At 42.4% G+C, this 23,741-nt stretch overlaps 1 protein-coding gene and 1 long non-coding RNA gene across 3 annotated transcripts in view; one reads left to right on the top strand and one right to left on the bottom strand.

The window, feature by feature from the left end:
* The window catches only part of LOC130357655 (uncharacterized), a 129,426-nt gene that overhangs the window by 6,367 nt on the left and 99,318 nt on the right, over positions 1-23,741 (top strand). The window lies entirely within an intron of this gene.
* Positions 1-23,741, bottom strand: part of LOC130357564 (cytochrome P450 3A24-like) — a 64,764-nt gene that overhangs the window by 33,257 nt on the left and 7,766 nt on the right. For both annotated transcript variants that reach the window (XM_056560269.1, XM_056560276.1), the window contains one exon: positions 5,311-5,363. In XM_056560269.1, the coding sequence (XP_056416244.1) occupies positions 5,311-5,363 (53 nt within the window). The remainder of the gene's footprint in view (positions 1-5,310; positions 5,364-23,741) is intronic.

The following is a 23,741-nucleotide window of genomic DNA, read 5'->3' as shown; positions in this document are numbered from 1 at the left end:
AAATTGTGGGTTTTAACTTTGGCGATTTGTCAGGCATTTTTTTACGCTTTTATGGACTTAATCAATCCAAAAAAAGTGATGGAGATAACTTTATAATAAAATTTTGTAGGGTATTATTAAAAAAATAAAAAGATACAGTAGTGATAGAAAAAAATTGTATCTAACGAAATGTATTTTTTTTATAACCACATTTTTATTAATTTTAAAACAGGGATCAATTTGTGTGTGTGGGCAGGGCACTAAAAATGTAGCAATAATAAATATGTAGTGTGTGTGTTTTTAACTTTTTTTTCTTTTTAATTTTTTTTAGTTAGTACTACTACTCCCAGCATGGAACACACTGTTCCATGATGGGAGTAGTAGTACCTGCACTTCTGACACCCGTTGCGATCTTTGTGTATAATGTGTAGATGTGGCCGGCCGCTCTTCTATGTTCCCCTGCACTGACGTATATATATATATATATATATATATATATATATATATATTTTTTTTTTTTTTTTTTTTTTTTTGCATTCATGTATCAAAAAGTGACTTTATTCATATTTCCCACAGAGAGTTGTAATTGGCTGGAACTATCCAGCCAATCACATCTCCAGATCGCCTGTTCTGTCTCATAGAGATGTATTTCTGGTACTCCATTTCAATGTTTTTTAAATGGTTTTAAATGTATGTCATTATTTTTTTGCATTCATGTATCAATACAGTGACTTTATTCATATTTCCCACAGAGAGTTGTGATTGGCTGGAACCATCTGGCCAATCACAGCTCTCTGCAGGAAATATGAATAGGTGTGTATATACGGCAGTGCAGGGGACCATAGGAGAGCGGTCAGACGCATCTATACATTATACAGGAGGATTGCAACGGGTGTCAGAAGTACAGGTAATACTACTCCCATCATGGAACAGTGTGTTCCATGCTGGGAGTAGTAGTAGTACCTAAAAAATGTAAAAAAAAAAAAAAAAGGAAAAAACACACACACACACAAACTACATTTGTATTATTGTTAGCTACATTTTTAATGCCCTGCCCGCCCACATAAATTGATCCCTGTTTAAAAATTAATAAAAATGTCATTATAAAAAAATATGAATTTAGTATGCATCTTTTTTTTTTTTTTTTTGGTACCCAACAAATTTTGAAAAAATGGCAATTTCCACTCAAAGGCCAAAAAACGCAAGAAAAAAAAATTGGCAAACACAAGAAGTAGAAACTTAGCCTTATGGGGAGGGATCTTCTTAAAGATAACTTGTATGCATAATATATGCTGAACAGAAAATTTGTTACATGAAATCTGGTGGTCTAGGGTGGTCTTTTCAAACAGGTTGTCTTTTGAAGAGGTTTCACTCTAGCTAATCAGCTCAAAAACATCTGAGCCCAATCAGAGTAGTTATTATATATGTATATAAATGACTATAATTCTAAAAAAGAAATTTTTCTCCTGAGACTTCAATGAATATAATGACTTGTTACAAATCTTAGGATCCTCCTGATGCTCCTCAGGACAAATTTGTTGTGCCTAGTCAATTTCACCTTCGTGTAATTAAAGAGGGCCATAGTTATCCCTTGGCAGGTCACCCAGAAATTAATTCTAAGGAGACCTTTTGGTGGTCTCTTAGTAGAGATGTCAAGGCCTTTGTGTCGGCTTGTGAAACTTGTGCCCAGGCAAAGTCTCCCCGATCATGCCCTGCTGGTGAATTATGTCCACTTCCCATCCCAGAGAAACCTTGGACCCATATTTACATGGATTTCATAACGGATTTTCCCAATTCCGAAGGTAAAACTGTTCTGTGGGTAATAGTGGACAGATTCAACAAACAATGCCATTTGGTACAACTCCAGAAACTTCCCTCTGCACAAGTGTTAACGGACTTGTTTGTCAGACACGTTGTCCGTTACCATGGGTTACCTGTTAATGTTGTTTCTGACAGAAGGGTACAATTTGTGTCAAAATTCTGACAGGTGTTTTGTAAAAGAATGGGGGTTGAATTGTAATTTTCTTCCGCGTTTCACCCTCAGTCCAACGGCCAAACAAAAAGAATAAACCAGAGCACAGTGGTCCCCCGACATACGATGGCCCCACATATGATCATCACAACATATGATGGCCTCTTAGAGGCCAGCGTATGTTGAAGGCAGCATCAACATACGATGCTTCTGTGTGTCCGGGCCGTCGCAAAAACGGCTATCCGGCAGTGCTGACTGCTTCAGCTGCCGCGGAATAGCCGTTTAATGTGCCCCATGTTTAAAGGGCCCCCCTTTTAAAGGGCCCCGCCACTCCTGCCCGTCATTTCGCTGCTCCTCTGCTGCCCTGCCCCATTTTTCTCTGTCACGTCATCACATCACCACTCACGTCGTGTGAGTGGGGGCGGCTTGAGCGGCGAGGGAGACCAACAGCGCAGGGCAGTGGCAGCATAGTGATACGGCATCAGAGGAGTGGCGAACTGACAGGCCGGAGCGGCGGGGACATGTAAGTATCATTGAGCATCCATGGTACGAGTCCCTCAACATACGATGGTTTCAACAAATGATGGTCCGCCTGGAACCAATTTCCATCGTATGTTGAGGGACCATTGTATTGAGCAATATCTTCGATGTTATGTTACGTCAAGCAAAATGAGTGGGTTTCATACTTGGCACTGGCTGAATTTGCCATCAATAATCAAGAAAACTCTTCTACCGGTATGTCACCATTCTTTTGTGTGTATAGGTTCAGTCCTTGGTTCACCTTTTGTCCAGAAGCTTCTAGTATCAATCCAGGTAACTCAATGTGCACAGTTTGGGCACAGGTTCAGAAGAACCTGGACAAAGCCCAAGAAAAACAGAAGAGGTTTGCCAACAAGAGATACACTTGTGGCGCAGGGTTTAATGTTGGGGACAAAGTTTTGTTGTCTAGAAAAAAAAACCTTAGTACAATCAGGAAAATTGGCCCCCAGATTTCTTGGGCCATATGAGGTTTTAGAGGTTATAAACCCAGTTTCTTATACATTTTAATTACCACCTTTTCTCAAGGTACATAATGTGTGTCATCATTCTTGTTTGAAGGTCTACATTCCATCTCTGACTATGGCGGTTAGACCTCAATTTCCGGTGGAGATTGATGTTGAGATGGATTATGTGGTTGGCAAGATTCTGGACAGTTGCAAGTAGAGATGAGCGAACTTACAGTAAATTCGATTTGTCACAAGCTTCTCGGCTCGGCAGTTGATGACTTATCCTGCATAAATGAGTTCAGCTTTCAGGTGCTCCCGTGGGCTGGAAAAGGTGGATACAGTCCTAGGAGACTCTTTCCTAGGACTGTATCCACCTTTTCCAGCCCACCGGAGCACCTGAAAGCTGAACTAATTTATGCAGGATAAGTCATCAACTGCCGAGCCGAGAAGTTCGTGACGAATCGAATTTACTGTAAGTTCGCTCATCTCTAGTTGCAAGGTCCAAAATTCCTCACTATATTTGGTAGACTGGAAAGGTTATGGTCCGGAGGAGAGATCATGGGTTCCATCTTCTGCTATACACGCTCCTAGGCTTATCAGAAGCTTTCACTCCTCTCATCTGGACAAACTTGCACCAGATCTTAAGGGTCCAGTGGCTCTTCATAAAATGGGGGGTGCTGTAACATCTGGCTCTGGCCGTACACGAAGAGTTAAATGACTCTAGTTGGGCTGGAGCTGCTGGGAGCTCACCTGTGTCATCTGGGTATGGTTCTCAGCCCTGCTACCTATCAGCAAGGTGTATCCCTGATCACCTTCCTATATAACCTGGGAGTAGTGATCAGTCCAGCGACACCTCCTGCTTACTGTATACCTTCTTGTTTATTGATCTTTGGCCTTTCCCTTGACTCTTTTCTTGCTCTTCATTTCTGTACTCCACTATTTCCTGGTACCGACCTTAGCTAGACTGACATTGATTTGACCGTGTGTGTGTCTTAGTGTATCTCTGTTAGTTTGTGTGCCTCCAGCTGTTTCCCAACTTTTTCTGTTTTGTATTTTATTATTTTGACCACGCTGCCCTAGCACTTAGCAGGGAGGGTTTGTCATCGTGGTTGTCAATTCATGACTTAGGGTGGATAGGCAATAGGTAGGGACATCGGCTGCGGGTAAGTTAGGGCTTCACTGTAGTATCCTGCCCATACGTGACATTTTCCATTTATTACAGTGATCTGGCTTTATGTCCTGTAGTCAGTGCTTCAATCTATTTCCCAAGTATTAATTAAGATTTTAAATATTTGTTTATTGAGGTCTACTGTGTTATTAAAGAAAATGAAAAAGTTCAACTAACTTCACTATCATTATTATTGGATATATCACCTAATTTCCACTGCCATAATTTTGTCAGTAATATATTAAATAATAAAATTGAATATAATTTTATTGAAAAAAAGGAAACATTTTAGCCATAGACTACAACTTTGGACTAGTTTTTCTTTTAAAACAGACAAAAACAAGAAGGTAGATATTTGCATGTAATGTTGATACCCTGGGATTTTCATGCTGTGTACATTTGTTTGTTTATACAGATAAGCACAGAATATGGTGAAATATGGGAGAATAAAATATGCATAAGAATGGACTATAAACAAATATTGTGTGTGAGCTTACCTGTTTGGCCATGCCTCCCGACAAAGCGAATGCAGATTGCATGTTTTGCATTCGCTTTGTCTGTTGGTGGTCCAAATTTTTTTTAATTAAAAATAGCTTTGTGCACAGATTTAATGTTTTTTTTATATGTTTTTGGAGTCCAGTCATTGGTGCAGAATTACTAAACAGTTTATTTGTTTAAACAGTGGTGTTGGTGCTGTTATAGATCTAAAATATTTTATGTGTTGTTACTGTAATAATTTTCACACTGCTAGACAGTTTTCCAGTCCACAGCCACGTGTGGCTACTATTTGCACATGATGCGATGCTTTTTCACATCGCATGATGTGAAATGTTGGGTCAGTGTCTGTCTGTTCAATATCTGAAAAGCAATAAAAGAAGTTGAATTCACAAGCTGCCGTGGAAAAGTTTTTTTTCCTTCAGTATACTTGGACTGTTTTCCGTAACCACAGAGCACTGTGGAGTAGGGGGTGAGTCCTGGACTTAATCATTTCTTTTATATGGATATTGTTATAATTGACCTTTCAGTTGCATGTGTCTACAGTAGATAGCTGTTTAGATAAGTGACATCACCAGATTAGGGATAGTGGGGGATTGCAGGTATACATTTTAAATTGTTATTTTGTTGTTAGCCCAGCCTGGCCAGAAATAAAAATAAAATTTAGTTCTAAATCAACTTATACCAGCAGATTGTATTGTTGAACTTACCCCCATATTTTTCCATATTTTTTGAAACATTCCATGTCGAATTCAAATACTCCCTGTAAATGAATAAAAAGTGCTTTACTAACAAGAAATATATCCAAACTAAGGACATTATTATATGAATAGATTAGGGTATTTGGGTAATAATTAAAACCCCTGATAAACTGCTTCAAGATCAAAATGATAAAAAAAATAATGCATTATCTGTTTATCTGTTTGCAGTATATAGCTCGCTCTGACAAAATGTGTACAAGTAATTTATTATATATAAGGTTGGTCTGAAATTCTATTATTACCACTAATAATAGCGGCATAGCAATAACTCTCCAAATTACATTATTTTCTCTTTTGAGTTTCATGTTCTATTGGACATCAGGTTAATCATTCATAAAACTTTATTATTTAGGAACAGTACAGTGTTTTTCCAGGAAGTTTTGCATACACTGATAACCAAGACACATAGCCTGAGTAAAGGTCAGATCTTGATCATGCTTTCTTATGTTCGGTCTCGTACCCTGCATTGATGAACAGCATGGTACATTTTAAATGCCTGATTGACTTCTCTACTAACAATGATATCCTTACACAGCATAGGACTGTTATTATTGTTTACTAACTTTATGCCGTTATTCTTATTTTCCTTAAACGGGAAACAAAAAGGGAAAAATTGGGACAAAAGGAGTTTTGGGCAAAATCCCCTTGCAGATAATACAATATATGGCGCACATAGATGGACAATCTACAACATCAGAGGACGTTGAAGTTGTAGATGTACTAAGTCATTGTTACGCCGAGCGCTCCGGGTCCCCGCTCCTCCCCGGAGCACTCGCAACATCCTCGCATTTGCAGCGCCCCGGTCAGACCTGCTGACCGGGTGCGCTGCAATACCTCTCTCAGCCGGGATGCGATTCGCGATGCGGGAGGCGCTCGCTCGCGATGCGCATCCCGGCTCCCGTACCTGACTCGCTCTCCGTCGGTCTTGTCCCGGCGCGCGCGGCCCCGCTTCTTAGGGCGCGCGCGCGCCGGGTCTCTGCAATTTAAAGGGCCACTGCGCCACTGATTGGCGCAGCTGGCTTAATTAGTGTGTTCACCTGTGCACTCCCTATTTATACCTCACTTCCCCTGCACTCCCTCGCCGGATCTTGTTGCCATTGTGCCAGTGAAAGCGTTTCCTTGTGTGTTCCTAGCCTGTGTTCCAGACCTCCTGCCGTTGCCCCTGACTACGATCCTTGCTGCCTGCCCTGACCTTCTGCTACGTCCGACCTTGCTCTTGTCTACTCCCTTGTACCGCGCCTATCTTCAGCAGTCAGAGAGGTTGAGCCGTTGCTGGTGGATACGACCTGGTTGCTACCGCCGCTGCAAGACCATCCCGCTTTGCGGCGGGCTCTGGTGAATACCAGTAGCAACTTAGAACCGGTCCACCAGCACGGTCCACGCCAATCCCTCTCTGGCACAGAGGATCCACCTCCAGCCAGCCGAATCGTGACAGTCATTTAACTTGGTTGTTGCAGGCAAACACAATAGGGGGATTTTTGAAAACGTGTGTAGAGGAAAAATTGACCAGTTGCTCATAGCAACCAATCAGAGTGCTTTTTATTTTAAAAACCCCTTAAAGGGGTACTCCGGTGCTTAGACATCTTATCCCCTATCCAAAGGACAGGGCATAAGATGCCTGACCGCGGGAGTCCCGCCGCTGGGGACCCCCGTGATCTTGCACGCGGCACCCCGTTTGTAATCAGTCCCCGGAGCGTGTTTGCTCTGGGTCTGATTACGGGTGATCACAGGGCGGGTGGCGTGTGACGTCACACCTGCGCCCCCGTGTGATGTCATGCTCCGCCCCTCAATGTAAGCCTATGGGAGGGGGCGTGACAGCTATCATGCTCCCTCCCGGAGGCTTGCATGTGTAAGCACCGGAGAACCTCTTTAAGGACCTAGCCCATTTTGACCTTAACCCCTTAAGGACCCAGCCCAAATATACCTTAAGGACCCGGCCATTTTTTGAACATCTGACCACTGTCACTTCAAGCATTAATAACTCTGGGATGCTTTTACCTTTCATTCTGATTCCGAGATTGTTTTTTCGTGACATATTCTACTTTATGTTAGTGGTAAAATTTTGTCGATACTTGTTTCTTTTCTTGGTGAAAAATTCCAAAATTTGATGAAAAAATTGAAAATTTAGCATTTTTTTACTTTGAAGCTCTCTGCATATAAAGAAAATAGACATTCCAAATAAACTATACATTGATCCACATACACAATATGTCTACTTTATGTTTGCATCATAAAGTTGACATGTTTTTACTTTTGGAAGACATCAGAGGGCTTCAAAGTTCAGCAGCAATTTTCCAATTTTTCACAAAATTTTCTAAATCGGAATTTATCAGGGACCAGTTCAGTTTTGAAGTGGATTTAAAGGGCCTTCGTATTAGAAATACCCCACAAATGACCCAATTATAAAAACGGCACCCCCTCAAAGTATCCAAAATGACATTCAGTAAGTGTGTTAACCCTTTAGGTGTTTCACAGGAATAGCAGCAAAGTGAAGGAGAAAATTAAAAATCTTAATTTTTTACATTTGCATGTTCTTGGAAACCCAGTTTTTGAATTTTTATAAGGGGTAAAAGGAGAGAAATCTTCCTAAAATGTGTAACCCAATTTCTCTCGAGTAAGGAAATACCTCATATGTGTATGTCAAGTGTTCGGCGGGTACAGTAGAGGGCTCAGAAGGGAAGGAGCGACAATGGGATTTTGAAGAGTGAGTTTTTCTGAAATGGTTTTTGGGGGGCATGTCACATTTAAGAAGCCCCTATGGTGCCAGAACAGCAAAAAAAAAACACATGGCATACTATTTTGGAAACTACACCCCTTGAGGAACGTAACAAGGGGTACAGTGAGCCTTTACACCCCACAGGTGTTTCACGACTTTATGTCAAAGTTGGATGTGCTAATAAATTTAATTTTTTTTCACTAAAATTCTGGTTTTCCCCCAAATGTTACACATTTACAAGGGGTAATAGGAGAAAATGCTCCCCAAAATTCATAACCCCATCTCTTCTGAGTATGGTGATACCCCATGTGTGGACGTCAAGTGCACTGCGGGCGCACTACAATGCTCAGAAGAGAAGGAGTCACATTTGGCTTTTGGAAAGCACATTTTGCTGAAATGGTTTTTCTAGGGCATGTCCCATTTAGGAAGTCCCTATGGTGCCAGAACAGTAAAAAAAAAAAAAAAAAAACACATGGAATACTATTTTGAAAACTACACCCCTCAAGGTACGTAACAAGGGATACAGTGAGCCTTAACACCCCACAGGTGTTTGATGACTTTTCGTTAAAGTTGCATGTATAAATGAAAAAAATAATTTTTTTCACTTAAATGCTGGTTTTCCCCAAAATGTTACATTTTTACAAGGGGTAATAGGAGAAAATGCCCCCCAAAATTTGTAACCCCATCTCTTCTGAGTATGGTAATACCCCATGTGTGGACGTCAAGTGCATTGCGGGCGCACTACAATGCTCAGAAGAGAAGGAGTCACATTTGGCTTTTGGAAAGCACATTTTGCAGAAATGGTTTTTGGGGGGCATATCGCATTTAGGAAGCCCCTATGGTGCCAGAACAGCAAAAAAAAACACATGGCTTACTATTTTGGAAACTACACCCCTCAAGTAACGTAATAAGGGGTCCAGTGAGCCTTACCACCCCACAGGTGTTTGACTACTTTGGATGTGTAAATAATTTATTTTTTTTTACTAAAATGCAGTTTTTTCCCCAAATGTTAGATTGCTAGAAGGGGTAATAGGAGAAAATGCTCCCCAAAATGTGTCACCCCATCTCTTATGAGTATGGTAATACCCCATGTGTGGACGTCAAGTGTACTGCGGGCGCACTACAATGCTCAGAAGAGAAGGAGTCACATTTGCAAATTTTGCTGAAATGGGGGGGGGGCATGTCGCATTTAGTGCCAGAACATCAAAAAAAATTACATTTGTAAATACATTTCTTTGGAATAAGGACATACCTTATATCTGGACCGGTCACAGAAGAACAGGAGTGCAGTTAGGGGCCTTGAGCTTCGAAATCACTGCCTGTGGAGCCAAAGCAGTGGGACACCCCCCCCCCTCAAGGAGCATTACATGGGGTAATTAATAAATGTTACATGGGGTAAGTTACTAAAATGGGGTACAGTGGGACATAAAATTATAAAACAGATTTTGTTCCCAGAATGATGACCCAGAGCATAGCCAAAACTAAAGAATATGCCCACCCCAAACCTTATGCTCTGAATCATCATTCTGGGAATGTGATGTGTGTGGCCGTCCCTAACCTGTTGCCTCAAATGCGCACCCAGCTCAGGTGGAGAGAGAGCGCTGCGCATTTGAGGCAACATAAAAAGTCCCCGATGATAATGACTCAGTGACCCATGACCCGTATTTTTGAAAAAATACCCCCAGAGGTCTGATCAGTTTATTATTGTTATAATTTTTTTTTTTTGCTGAAATTTTTTTGGGGCAATTTAGTGGTTTTATGGGGTTAAAATTTGGAATGTACTCTGGACTTAATACATTGGGGTCAAATTATGGTAAATTAAAATGAAAAGGGAAAATTTAGTACCGCATGGAAGTGTGAAGCAGTTTTTAATGCAGAGGCCCGGATGATCGGGGCAAGTGTCACATTGATAGGTGGTATCCTTCCGTATCCCCCTCCTGAAACACACACTGCATTTTTTCTGGGTTTGTCCGTTCTTTCAAGTGTGGGGGATCTCACATGAAAAGTGTTGGCCTGGGACGATCCTGGCACCTATTACTTCAGTTCCTTCTGAACTCCGGCCTGCTCTTTCCCGGTCAGCAAAGATTAGGGCCTTTAGGACTTCTTCTTGGAACTGGAGGAATGTCCCTGTGCTGCCAGCGTTCTGGTACAGTACAAAAGAGTTGTACATAGCAACCTGTACCAAGTAGACCGCAACTTTCTTGTACCATACACGTGTCTTCCGCATGGCGTTATATGGCTTCAGGATTTGATCAGAAAGATCAACTCCCCCCATATACCGATTGTAGTCCAGAATACAATCGGGCTTGAGGACCGTTGTTGTGGTACCTCGCACAGGGACAGGTGAGCTGCCATTGCCATGAATTGTGGTCAGCATAAGGACATCCCTCTTATCCTTATACCTGACCAGCAACAGGTTTTCATGGGCAAGGGAACGGGACTCACCCTTGGGCATAGGTGTCGGCAGAAAATTTAGAGGGAGGCCTCTCTGATTCTTCCGCACGGTCCCACAAGCGGACGTGGATCTGGCGGCAAGGGATGTGAAGAGAGGGATGCTGGTATGAAAGTTGTCCACGTACACGTGGTAACCCTTATCCAGCAATGGGTACATAAGGTCCCAAACGATTTGGGGGGGGGGAACAATCTGGGGGTTCAATACGGGAATCTCGTCCCTCATACACCCTAAACTTGTAAGTGTACCCGGAGGTACTCTCACAAAGTTTATAAAGCTTCACGCCATACCGCGCCCGCTTCGAGGGAATATACTGGCGGAATGTGAGTCTCCCCTTAAAACTGATGAGAGACTCCTCTACAGAGAGCTCCCTAAGCGGTACGTAGGCCTCCAAAAATTTGGCCCCAAAGTGATCGATGACCGGCCTCACTTTGTAAAGCCGGTCATAGGCGGGATCACCTCGGGGTGGACAGGTCTCATTATCTGCATAATGAAGGCATTTCTGAATGGCCTTGAACCGCTTCCGTGCCATGGCCATACTGTACAGCGGGGTCTGGTATAGGACGTCCCCGCTCCAGTACTGCCTGACACTTGGCTTTTTGACCAAGCCCATGTGCAGCACGAGGCCCCAAAATGTCCTCATTTTGGCTGCACTGACGGCGTACCATTCATTGGACCTGGCCAAAAAAGAATTAGGGTGGTGGGCGATGAACTGCCTGGCGTACAGATTCGTCTGCTCCACCATTAGATTGACCAGGCTGTCACTGAAAAAATAAATGAAAAAGTCAAATTCAGTGAACCCAGCCGTGTCAATCCGGATTCCGGAGTCGCCAACAAACTCCGGAACCCGTGGCTGATAACCCTTTGGGGGTCTCCAGACAGGTTCACCGGAAGGGGGCTCTGGTAAAATCGCCTGGGGGGTCGGACTCCTATTACGAGCGGCATTGTCGCTCGTACTAGAGCCGGCCACTGGGCCACTTTCATGGGGGGTGCGTGGCCTCGCCTGGCGGCGTCTCCGCCGCCATGCAGGGGGCTCGTCATCACTGCGAGATGATGAAGAGGACGGTGAAGAACACAGGAATGTTGGATCTTCATCGTCCTCACTGACAGATTCGGAGTCGGAGGCAAGAAAAGCGTATGCCTCCGCTGCCAAAAATGCCTTTTTCTACGGTGGCGGGGGGGGGGGGGGGCGGTGGCGGGGATGTATGTAGTGAGTGCTTGGTGTAACTATTAGATATAACGGTGTGAGATTAGAAATCACACACTGTTATATAGGGGAGGAAAAAAAATTGCGGACAAAAAAAATGGGGGGGGGCAAATGCAGCGCCCTGAACCCCTAATAGGGCCCGGGTCACACTGAAAAATTTGTGGTAGACCCTTGGGGACCTATTAGGGGGTCGGGGGGGATTTTTTATTTTTTTACTTTTTTACACTCACTCCTACCTTTCCCTGGAGTGTATTCTTTCCCTGCTCTGTCCCTGCAGATCTTCTTCCCTGAGGGGGCTCTGATCGCACAGAGGGGGGTCCCTGGCACCTTCGAGCAGCTTTGCCCGCTGACTGAACACAGTTAACGGGCAGAGCTGCAAGAAGATGCAGTTAACCCCTCCCCTGCCGGCTGCTATTGGCTGGACAATAGCAGCGCTCCTGGGGGGGGGGTGACAAAATCGCCACCTCCCCATAGATACAGTATTGTACACCCCCGATCAACTTGTATTTCCGGGTCATCGGGTCACACGTGACCCGTATGACCCGAATCCCGGCAGATCGTTAGTGTGAATTCACTAACGATCTGCCGCGATCGCCGACACTTCTGATGACCCCCCTCGGCATTTGCACGGGATGCTGCTGAACAATCTCAGCAGGCATCCCGGTCTGGTCCCACGGGCGTATGGATACGTCCTGGGTCCTTAAGTACCAGAAAGCCAGGGCGTATCCATACCCCCTAGGTCCTTAAGGGGTTAAGGACCAGGCCAATTTTATTTTTGCATTTTCATTTTTTCCTCCTTGCCTTCTAAAACCATAACTCTTTTATATTTCCATCTACAGACCCATATGAGGGCTCGATTTTTGCGTAACCAATTCTACTTTGAAATAACACCTCTCATTTTACCATGAAATGTACAGTGAACCTAAAAAAAAATTTTTTTTTAGTGAGGAAATTTAAATGAAAACCACAATTTTAAAAATGTTGGTGGATTTCCTATTCACACTGTACACTTTATGGTAAAAATGACATGTTTTCTTTATTCTGTATGTCAATACAATTAAAATGTAAAACCCATCTTTACCTACTTTTTTTTATTATTGTACTGCTTTTAAAAAATATTACACTTTTTGCACAAAATCAGTATGTTTACCCCTTAAGGAACACGGGCGTATGGGTACGCCCTTGCTCGCTGGTACTTAAGGACCAAGGGTGTATCTGCACGCCCGTGGGAATTTAGGTCCCTGCCGCGCGGTGCCGGACCGGGGGGACTGCTGATATCTATGAGTAGGCACCCCGTGCAAATGCCCAGACCTCACCATGTCGGTGAGTGATGCAAATCGCTGGTGAATTCATACCGGCGATTTGTGGCGATTTGGGGTCATATGGGTCTCCGGTGACCCGGAAAATAAGGGGGATAAGGGTTGTCCAAGACACCCACGAGCCCCCTGAAGGGATAGGAGTTAGGTGGCAGGGGTGCCACCCCTCCTACCCTTGCTTTTGGTCACTCAGAAGCGACAACCAATAGCAGATTGGGGGCGGGGGGGATTAACGTTCGGTTCCCCCACTCTGCCCACCCACTGTAGTCCAGACAGAGCGCGGGAACCGACGGTGACCGACACCGAAGGCCCACTTACCCATCGGCGGCGGCAGCATGCGACTATTGGCGGGCAGCGATGACGAGCGGCTGGCTCCCTGCTGCAGACTACAGAAGCTGATGGGTTGCCTAGAAACATCTGGAGGGCTACAGTTTGAGACCACTATACAGTTGTCTCTAAACTGTAGCCCTCCAGATGTTGCAAAAGAGCTCAACCATTTTGTTTCAGAGAAGGTTTTCCCTATGTAAGAGATGTCCTGACTGTTTAACGCTATGTTATAAATGTCTTTTATGTTTATGTTTGGAAACCCAATAAAAAGATTGTAAAACCAGATGTTGCAAAAGTACAACTCCCAGCATGCCCAGACAGCTGTTTTCTGTTTGGGCATCCTGGGATTTTCAGTTTTGCAACGGCTGGAGGGCAACAGTTTGGAGATCACTGTGCAGTGGTCCCTAAACTGTGGCCCTATAGATCTTGCAAAATTACAACTCCTACCATGCCCACACAGCAGTTTGCTGTCTGCGCATGCTGAGAATTGCAGTTTTGCAACATCTGGAGGGCCATAGTTTGGAGATCACTGTGCAGTGATCTCTAAACTGTAGCCCTCCAGATGTTGCAAAACTGTAAATCCCAGCATGCCCAAACAGCAAACAGCTGTCTCGGTATGCTGGGAGTTGTAGTTGCCTACCTCCAGCTGTTGCATAACTACATCCCCCAGCATGCCCTTCGCTGATCAGTACATGCTGAGAGTTGAAGTTTTGCAACAGCTGGAGGCACACTGCTTGGAAAATACTGAGTTAGGTAACAGAACCTAACTGAAGGTTTTCCAACCAGTGTGCCTCCAGCTGTTGCAAAAGTACAACTCCCAGCATGCACGGTCTGTCAGTACATGCTGGGAGTTGTAGGTTTGAAACAGCTTGAGCAGCGAAAACTCACAGTAAACCCCCGTCCGTGTGAATGTACCCTAAAAACACTACATTACACTAAAACATAATAAAGGGTAAAACACTACATATACACCCCCTTACACTGCCCCCCCCCCCCAATAAAAATGAAAACATATCGTAAGGCAGTGTTTCCAAAATGGAGCCTCCAGCATTTCCGGACAGCCACTGACTGTCCAGGCATGCTGGGAGTTTAGAAACAGCTGGAGGCACCCTGTTTGGTAATCACTGGTGTAGAATACCCCTATGTCCACCCCTATGCAATCCCTAATTTAGTCCTCAAGTGTGCATGGCGCTCTCTCACTTTGGAGCCCTGAAATTGCACTACAAATTTTGAGGGATTTTTCTCCTTTCACCCCTTATGAAAAGGAAAAGTTGGGGGCTACACCAGCCTCTAAGTGTAAAAAAAAAAAAATGTTTACACTAACATGCTGGTGTTGCCCCATACTTTTTCTTTTCACAAGCGGTAAAAGGGAAAAAAAAGACCTCCAAAATTTGTAACGCAATTTCTCCTGAGTACGGAAATACCCGATATGTGGGCGTAAAATGCCCTGCGGATGCACAACAAGGCTCAGGAGTGAGAGCGCACTATGTACATTTGAGCCCTAAATTGGTGATTTGCACAGGGGTGGCTGATTTTACAGCAGTTCTGACATAAACGCAAAAAAATAAATACCCACATGTGACCCCATTTTGGAAACTACACCCCTCACGGAATGTAACAAGGGATATAGTGAGCCTTAACACCCCTACAGAATTTTCATTAAAGTTGGATGGGAAAATGAAATAAAAAATGTTGCACTAAAGTGCTGGTGTTACCCTAAATTTTTTATTTTCACAAGGGAAAATAGGAAAAAAGCCCCCCAAAATTTGTAACCCCATTTCTTCTGAGTTAGAGCATACCCCATATGTGGATGTAAAGTGCGCTCCAGAAGGAGCTCCATTGTGCTTTTGAAGAGAAAATTTGTCTGGAATTGAAGGCCACGTGTGTTTACAAAGCCCCCATAGTGTCAGAACAATGGACCCCCCACATATGACCCCATTTTTGAAACTACACCCCCTCATGTAATGTAATAAAGGGGTGCAGTGAGCAGTAACACCCCACAGTGGTCCGTAAAATTGAAAAATTTATTTTTTCATTGGCACAGCCCACTGTTCCAAAGATCTGTCAAATGCCAGTGGGGTGTAAATACTCACTGCACCCCTTATTAAATTCTGTGAGGGGAGTAGTTTCCAAAATCGGGTCACATGTGGGAGAGGGGGGGGGTCCACTGTTCTGGCACCACGGTGGGATTTGTAAACGCACATGGCCCCTGACTTCCATTCCAAACAATTCCAAAAGCTTAATGGCGCTCCCCCTCTTCTGAGCATTGTAGTGCGCCAGCAGAGCACTTCACACATGGGGTATTTCCATACCCATAAGAAATGGGGTTACAAATTTTGGGGGTCATTTTCTCCTATTACCCCTTGAAAAAATGTAAACAGCATTTTAGTGAATTTGTTTTTTTCCATTTACACATCCAACTTTAATAAAAAGTCGTCAAACACCTGTGAGGTGTTAAGGCTCACTGTACCCCGTTCCTTGAGGGGTGTATTTTCCAAAACAGTATGCCATGTGTTTTTTTTTTTTGTTTTTTTTTGCTGTTCTGGCACCATAGGGTCTTCCTAAATGCGACATGCCCCCCCAAAACCATTTCAGCAAAATTTGCTTTCCAAAAGCCAAATGTGACTCCTTCTCTTCTGAGTATTGTAGTGTGCCAGCAGAGCACTTGACGTCCACACATGGGGTATTTCCATACTCAGAAGAGATGGGGTTACAAATTTTGGTGACATTTTCTCCTATTACCCCTTGTAAAAATTTAAAATTTGGGGGAAAACTAGCATTTTAGTGAAAAAACTTATAATAATCATTTACACATCCAACTTTAACGAAAAGTCGTCAAACACCTGGGGGGTGTTAAGGCTCACTATACCTCTTGTTACATTCCTTGAGGGGTGTAGTTTTTAAAATAGTATGCCATGTGTTTTTTTTTGCTGTTCTGGCACCATAGGGGCTTCTTAAATGTGACACAAACCATTTCAGAAAAACTCTCTCCAAAATCCGATTGTCACTCCTTCCGTTCTGAGCCCTCTAGTGCACCCACAGAGCACTTGACATACACATATGAGGTATTTCCTTACTCAAGAGAAATTGGGTTACACAGTTTAGGAAGATTTCTCTCCTTTTACCCCTTGTAAAAATTCAAAAACTGGGTCTACAAGAACATGCCAGTGTAAAAAATGAAGATTTAGAATTTTCTCCTTCAATTTGTGGCTATTCCTGTGAAACACCTAAAGGGTTAACAAACCTTTTGAATGTCATTTTGAATACTTTGAGAGGTGCAGTTTTTATAATCGGGTCATTTATGGGGTATTTCAAATTCACTTCAATACTGAACTGGTCCCTGAAAATTTTCGATTTTGAACATTTTGTTAGAAATTGGAAAATTGCTGCTATACTTTGAAGCCCTCTGATGTCTTTATGATTGTTGCGGTTCTAAAGGTGATAATCCTGTCCGCAGCTCCACTTATTGTGGACAATCCTGCATGCTACACCAATTGTGATTTTAGAATTAGAGTAAAACAAACATGCCCCTCCCCCGACCATGTGCTCTCTTTGTTGGAGTCAAAATGGCACCAACTATATGAAAACGGAAGCAGGAAGTTCAGGCTAAATTTATAGGTCCTAAATATGTTTGTAAAACACCCAGAAACACTGATTAAGTTTTGTACAACTATGAAATAATTGTACAAGGTATTTTGGCAGAAATGTCTTGTACCGGCAGTGTATACCACCAAATTAACTATCACTCGGTAACCAGCAAAGTTAATAACATTTAATAAAAACATTAATTACCTAAACCAAATAAGACTTATTTGGTTTAGGTAATTAATGTTTTTATTAAATGTTATTAACTTTGCTGGTTACCGAGTGATAGTTAATTTGGTGGTATACACTGCCGGTACAAGACATTTCTGCCAAAATACCTTGTACAATTATTTCATAGTTGTACAAAACTTAATCAGTGTTTCTGGGTGTTTTACAAACATATTTAGGACCTATAAATTTAGCCTGAACTTCCTGCTTCCGTTTTCATATAGTTGGTGCCATTTTGACTCCAACAAAGAGAGCACATGGTCGGGGGAGGGGCATGTTTGTTTTACTCTAATTCTAAAATCACAATTGGTGTAGCATGCAGGATTGTCCACAATAAGTGGAGCTGCGGACAGGATTATCACCTTTAGAACCGCAACAAATGGCGTAGTCGGCAGGATTGTCCACAATAAGTGGAGCTGCAGACAGGATTATCACCTTTAGAACCGCAACAAATGGCGTAGTCGGCAGGATTTTGCCGGAAATTGAGTATTGGCAGTTAATAACCAAGTTGACAATAATAGTTTAATTACTTTTCTAATTTGGTGTATCTTTTTGATTACATTAGTATATGTTCCCAGTGTAATTGAGTTAGTCTACAAGAGACTTATTCTTAAACTGTGACCTAAGGATTATTGCCTTTAGACAGGAGGAAGCCCTTACAGATTTTGTTGTATGATACAATAGGTTAATCTGTTTAGATGTGGTTATCACGTGTAGCACTGTACTAGTTATACAGGATTCTCATAGACTGTTGCTTTGTGTTCCTTATTTAAGGGTAACTTTTATTGCATACATGATAGTTATTTAGTGATTTGTCACTGGTAATTAATAGCATTGCTTTTCTAGGTAATGGATGGTTTTATTGCATACATGATAGTTTAGACACAGACTGTAAAGCATATTGAAAGTCTCCTGTTGTACATGTGTTGTTAGATTGTGAGTGTACCCTTAGTTGTGTGAGCTGTAACTCTACAATATATATTTTCAGTGCTTCACTAGTGAGAGGGCATACACACTTGTGCGAGATACCCCCAGTGTAGCCTGTATGTGTTAGTGGTACAATAAGGCTTACTGCAAACACGTGTGATTGTCCTGCCATCTGCTGTTGTTCAGAATGAGTTTCCTTAGGAAGAAGTTTTGTGCATTGATGGAGGATAGAAGGCCCAAATTTGGGGCTGTACCACATTGGGCTACCACTATGGGAAAATGGAGTGTTGTAGCAGAAGAGCTTGTACGCTATGGTGCACCGGTTTACCCAGAGATGGGGGATGAGATAGGAGGTATGGCTCTGAAGCTTGATTTAGGGGTTTATCCCAAAAATGAGAGCCGAGCTGCGGCTGAAGTGGGCTGGACTTTGTTACATGCCCTAAAATGTGAGGTGCAGAGAAATGAGGAACTTGAGAAAGAGTTGCAGACAAAAACACAGGTGATTTGTGATAAAGATAAGCAGATTTGCATGTTGGAATCAGAGTTACTGGAATGGGAGAGCCAATGTATAGATACTGATGAAAAATTGTCTCAGTCTTATGCTGAAATCCAGGAGTTGAGGAATGAGATTGGTAAAAGCGAGTTCCCCAAAATGGTGTCTGGTGTGGCCTCTTCCCACAATTCACAGCCACATTTCACAGCAGATTTGCCCTCTGAAAAGGTCTGTGTTTCAAGTGCAAATAAGGGGGCGCTAGAGAGTGAGATTGTAGAAGTTCCCAGTGTTGGTTCTCAATTGTGTAATAAACAGAAATTGAATAACAATAAGGGCAAATACAAAGCAAATTGGAGAAGTTTAAGTGTTGTTAGAAGTGTGTCTCTGGCAGTGAAGCGGTATAGATCAGCTATGAAAAATGAGACCCAGATAGTAAATACGGCTAAAAGGGTAAAGTCTTGTTTTGCATGTGGTGGTTCAGGCCATATAGCTAGATATTGTAAGGCACATGGTAACAAAACGAAACACTGTTCAGCTAAATGTACTACATGTGGTCATAGTGGCCATATCTCCACAAGTTGTTATTCTACTGGAAACATGAAGCAGAGGGAACCAGGTAAATCCAAACAGACTGGGAAGGGAAATATACATTCTTCCTCCAAACAACAGTTTCCAGAGAAATCTCTCAGCTTCCCATATAAACCTCATCTGTTTAATCCTATGAAAGATGACATTACAAAATACGTGTTCAAGGAGTTGTGTGCACAGGTAGCAATATTCTTACAGAACCCATGCCCCCTGTTGTTCAAACGGGGGAAGGGAGACTAAAGAGTGAACAAGGGCCACCTTCCTTTTGCATGTAAATAGTGTTCACTTGTTTTGTCTTTTGGGGAAAAATGGCGGTACATAAGATACTGACTAAACTTTCTTTCTGCCCACTAGGGCCATACCATAGGCTTACTTGTAAAAATGACAATTCATTTGTTAGTTTAGGGTTGACATTTACAGGAGCCTCCCCAAATTTTTGGGGAAAACTAATTAGGAAGAAACTAACTAACCACTTTGATTTATTTATTTATTTTTTCAAGAGGTGGGGGAGGTTTAGCAATAGCTATTCCTCCCACTAGAAGGCAAAATGCCTAGAGGGACTGAGGTAACACTCACACTCAAATATTAGTTAGCAATGGTCGGAATAATGCTGGGAAAGTGAGTGTGGATATGCAGAGTGGAGTTCAACTGTGTCTGGTGTTGGGTTGTTCCAAGGTTCACTGATCAGCACAGGCCGAAGAGATTCTCTGATGGGCCTGGAAATACTAAAATTGTATTGTTGGAAAGTGACTCTAAACCTGTTTATTTTCCATTCAGCAGATTAGTGGCAGTGTAACCCCGCTCAACCCATCGACCTCCTATCAGAAGAATCCAAGCTCAACACAAAGAGATGACCAGATGACCAACGCTTCTAATGGAGTGAAGAAGGCTACCTATTCCCCAGCATCCCGTGGTTGGAAGATGACAAGGATCAAGTCGTCAAGACTGGGTTTGGATGACATCGCGAGACAGGAGAACCCAGAACCAAAGAATTCCCTCCAGCATTTTGGAAAAGGCTTTTGGACACCACAGAGGACGCTTTAAAGAAACTGTCTGAAGAGAAGCTACAAATAAGGGCTGTAGCTCTTACAATCTCCTAGCTCTAGATCCTTGCTGCAGCTACATAGTGAACAATGAGGGCGACATTAACCATCATCAATGTAGACTGACAGCGATCAAAACTCCATGGAACACCAAACACCGGATTATTTGGGTGGATGGGGAAACTGGGGGAATATAATTACTTTGTATTTCTTTGTTTTATGGAGATATACATGTTGTATGTTTGGTAAACTAGCAGACATGGAATTTAGGGAATCACCTAACATTCGTCAATTATGATGTAAAAGCAAGAGGTGGAATGTTATGGACACTGAAATTATGTGTTTTTACATCCATTGTTTCCATGCAGTATACATTTCCCTGCCCCCACGGTTTTAGCTTGGTTTAGCCACAGCCACAGTGGGCGGGGCTAAAGAACCTGTTTTTCCAGGTTATGTGAGGAGAGTAGGCCAAAGGGGTGGGGCATTAGGGGATATCACAGGAAACCACATGGCCTTCGGTCCTCTTTTGCTTGGGAATTTCGTTGAGAGAGGAGCATCCTGCTCCTTAGCCTGGGATGGATAAGTATATTGATTGTATCATTCCTACACTAAATATTCATGTATCACTTGCGTAGATTCCTGCTAGTTTGCTAAACACAGAGTATGTACTATTGTATTAATGCTTGTATGTATGTCTTATTTGGTTTAGGTAATTAATGTTTTTATTAAATGTTATTAACTTTGCTGGTTACCGAGTGATAGTTAATAACATCTAATAAAAACATTAATTACCTAAACCAAATAAGACATACATACAAGCATTAATACAATAGTACATACTCTGTGTTTAGCAAACTAGCAGGAATCTACGCAGGTGATACATGAATATTTAGTGTAGGAATGATACAATTAATATACTTATCCATCCCAGGCTAAGGAGCAGGATGCTCCTCTCTCAACGAAATTCCCAAGCAAAAGAGGACCGAAGGCCATGTGGTTTCCTGTGATATCCCCTAATGCCCCACCCCTTTGGCCTACTCTCCTCACATAACCTGGAAAAACAGGTTCTTTAGCCCCGCCCACTGTGGCTGTGGCTAAACCAAGCTAAAACCGTGGGGGCAGGGAAATGTATACTGCATGGAAACAATGGATGTAAAAACACATAATTTCAGTGTCCATAACATTCCACCTCTTGCTTTTACATCATAATTGACGAATGTTAGGTGATTCCCTAAATTCCATGTCTGCTAGTTTACCAAACATACAACATGTATATCTCCATAAAACAAAGAAATACAAAGTAATTATATTCCCCCAGTTTCCCCATCCACCCAAATAATCCGGTGTTTGGTGTTCCATGGAGTTTTGATCGCTGTCAGTCTACATTGATGATGGTTAATGTCGCCCTCATTGTTCACTATGTAGCTGCAGCAAGGATCTAGAGCTAGGAGATTGTAAGAGCTACAGCCCTTATTTGTAGCTTCTCTTCAGACAGTTTCTTTAAAGCGTCCTCTGTGGTGTCCAAAAGCCTTTTCCAAAATGCTGGAGGGAATTCTTTGGTTCTGGGTTCTCCTGTCTCGCGATGTCATCCAAACCCAGTCTTGACGACTTGATCCTTGTCATCTTCCAACCACGGGATGCTGGGGAATAGGTAGCCTTCTTCACTCCATTAGAAGCGTTGGTCATCTGGTCATCTCTTTGTGTTGAGCTTGGATTCTTCTGATAGGAGGTCGATGGGTTGAGCGGGGTTACACTGCCACTAATCTGCTGAATGGAAAATAAACAGGTTTAGAGTCACTTTCCAACAATACAATTTTAGTATTTCCAGGCCCATCAGAGAATCTCTTCGGCCTGTGCTGATCAGTGAACCTTGGAACAACCCAACACCAGACACAGTTGAACTCCACTCTGCATATCCACACTCACTTTCCCAGCATTATTCCGACCATTGCTAACTAATATTTGAGTGTGAGTGTTACCTCAGTCCCTCTAGGCATATTGCCTTCTAGTGGGAGGAATAGCTATTGCTAAACCTCCCACACCTCTTGAAAAAATAAATAAATAAATCAAAGTGGTTAGTTAGTTTCTTCCTAATTAGTTTTCCCCACAAATTACACATAATGTCAGTGTCCATAACAATGATGCCAACATAAAGTAGACATATTGTGAATCAATATATCATTTATTTGGTAAAGTGGCACTATCTTGTGAAAACGCATGGGATACCAATTAGTCCAATGTGAGTTGGAGCCAAGCTTGCAGGGGAACTTCGGTGAGATGCAATGTAAGTGGTGCAGATATTGAATATATAAGTGTTCCAATAAGATCCGAAGGGAGAAAAATGAAAATATTGCACTCACCCAGCAATGTTGCGTGATGATAGAAGGTTTCTCTTCCAAGACATACATCTGGACGAATTCAGGCGTGTGGCGTGGAGGAGAGAAAGACAAGCGACCGGTTTCGCGCTAGGAAGCGCTTCCTCTGGCTTGTGGACACCAGCTGGGAGGAAGGGGCAGGATTTTCTAACCCAGCAGGAGGTGACGTAACCAATTTGCATAGGGAATACGACAACATACAATCATGCATAACGCTATGTCTAATGTTATAAGGAGACAAGCAAAAGATATATCGAGTAACAAATAGTGGTTAAAAAAAAAGGAAAAGAAAAATCATAATGCAGGTATCTTTCTTCACAACGGAGGAGTGTTTTATGCCGATCAATCCCGGGTGTGTTTTCTTCAATTTTTTGAATTCCGAAGAATTTCAGGACTTCTGCACTTCCTTGATGAGTCTGTTTAACACGTTCAATTAAACGTGCACAACCATATCCTGTGTGAACAGAATGCAAGTGTTCCCGAAATCTGACTTTAAGAGGTCTTATTGTAGAGCCAATGTAGAATCATTCGCATGGGCAAATTACAACATATACCACATGGTCGGTGCGGCAGCAAATAAAATCTCTGACATTGATCAGATACGATAGTTTTTAACTCTGCATCTTAAAAAAATGGGTAATTTTCAATGATGAACCAATTATTTTTAATTATTTGCTTGACTGTATTAGCCATCGAATGGTACTGAAAAGAAAAAATGAATCGTGGACTGCCTTTCTTGTTTATTTTATTACTTTTTTTGTAAGTTTTAGTGATTAGATCGTGTCTGGGAATATTTTAGTTTTTTTTAAGAGCTGCATGTAATTCTTTTTCTGGGTATCCTCTTTGGATGAAACGTTGAATTAATTAATTAGCCTGTACTTCAAAATCTTACAAAAACAGTAATAAAATAAACAAGAAAGGCAGTCCACGTTTCATTTTTTCTTTTTCAGTACAATTCCATGTCTAATACAGTCAAGCAAATAATTAAAAATAATTGGTTCATCATTGAAAATGACCCATTTTTTTAAGATGCAGAGGTAGAAAAACCAATAATATCTTTTTCAAGAAGCAAAAGCCTCAGTAATCTTCTGGTCCGTAGTACTCACCCTTCTGAAGATAGAAA

This window comes from Hyla sarda, chromosome 1, assembly GCF_029499605.1.
Source record: "Hyla sarda isolate aHylSar1 chromosome 1, aHylSar1.hap1, whole genome shotgun sequence".
NCBI lineage: Eukaryota > Metazoa > Chordata > Amphibia > Anura > Hylidae > Hyla > Hyla sarda.
Note: the sequence above shows the minus strand (reverse complement) of the source record. Positions and strands in the feature narration are given on the sequence as shown.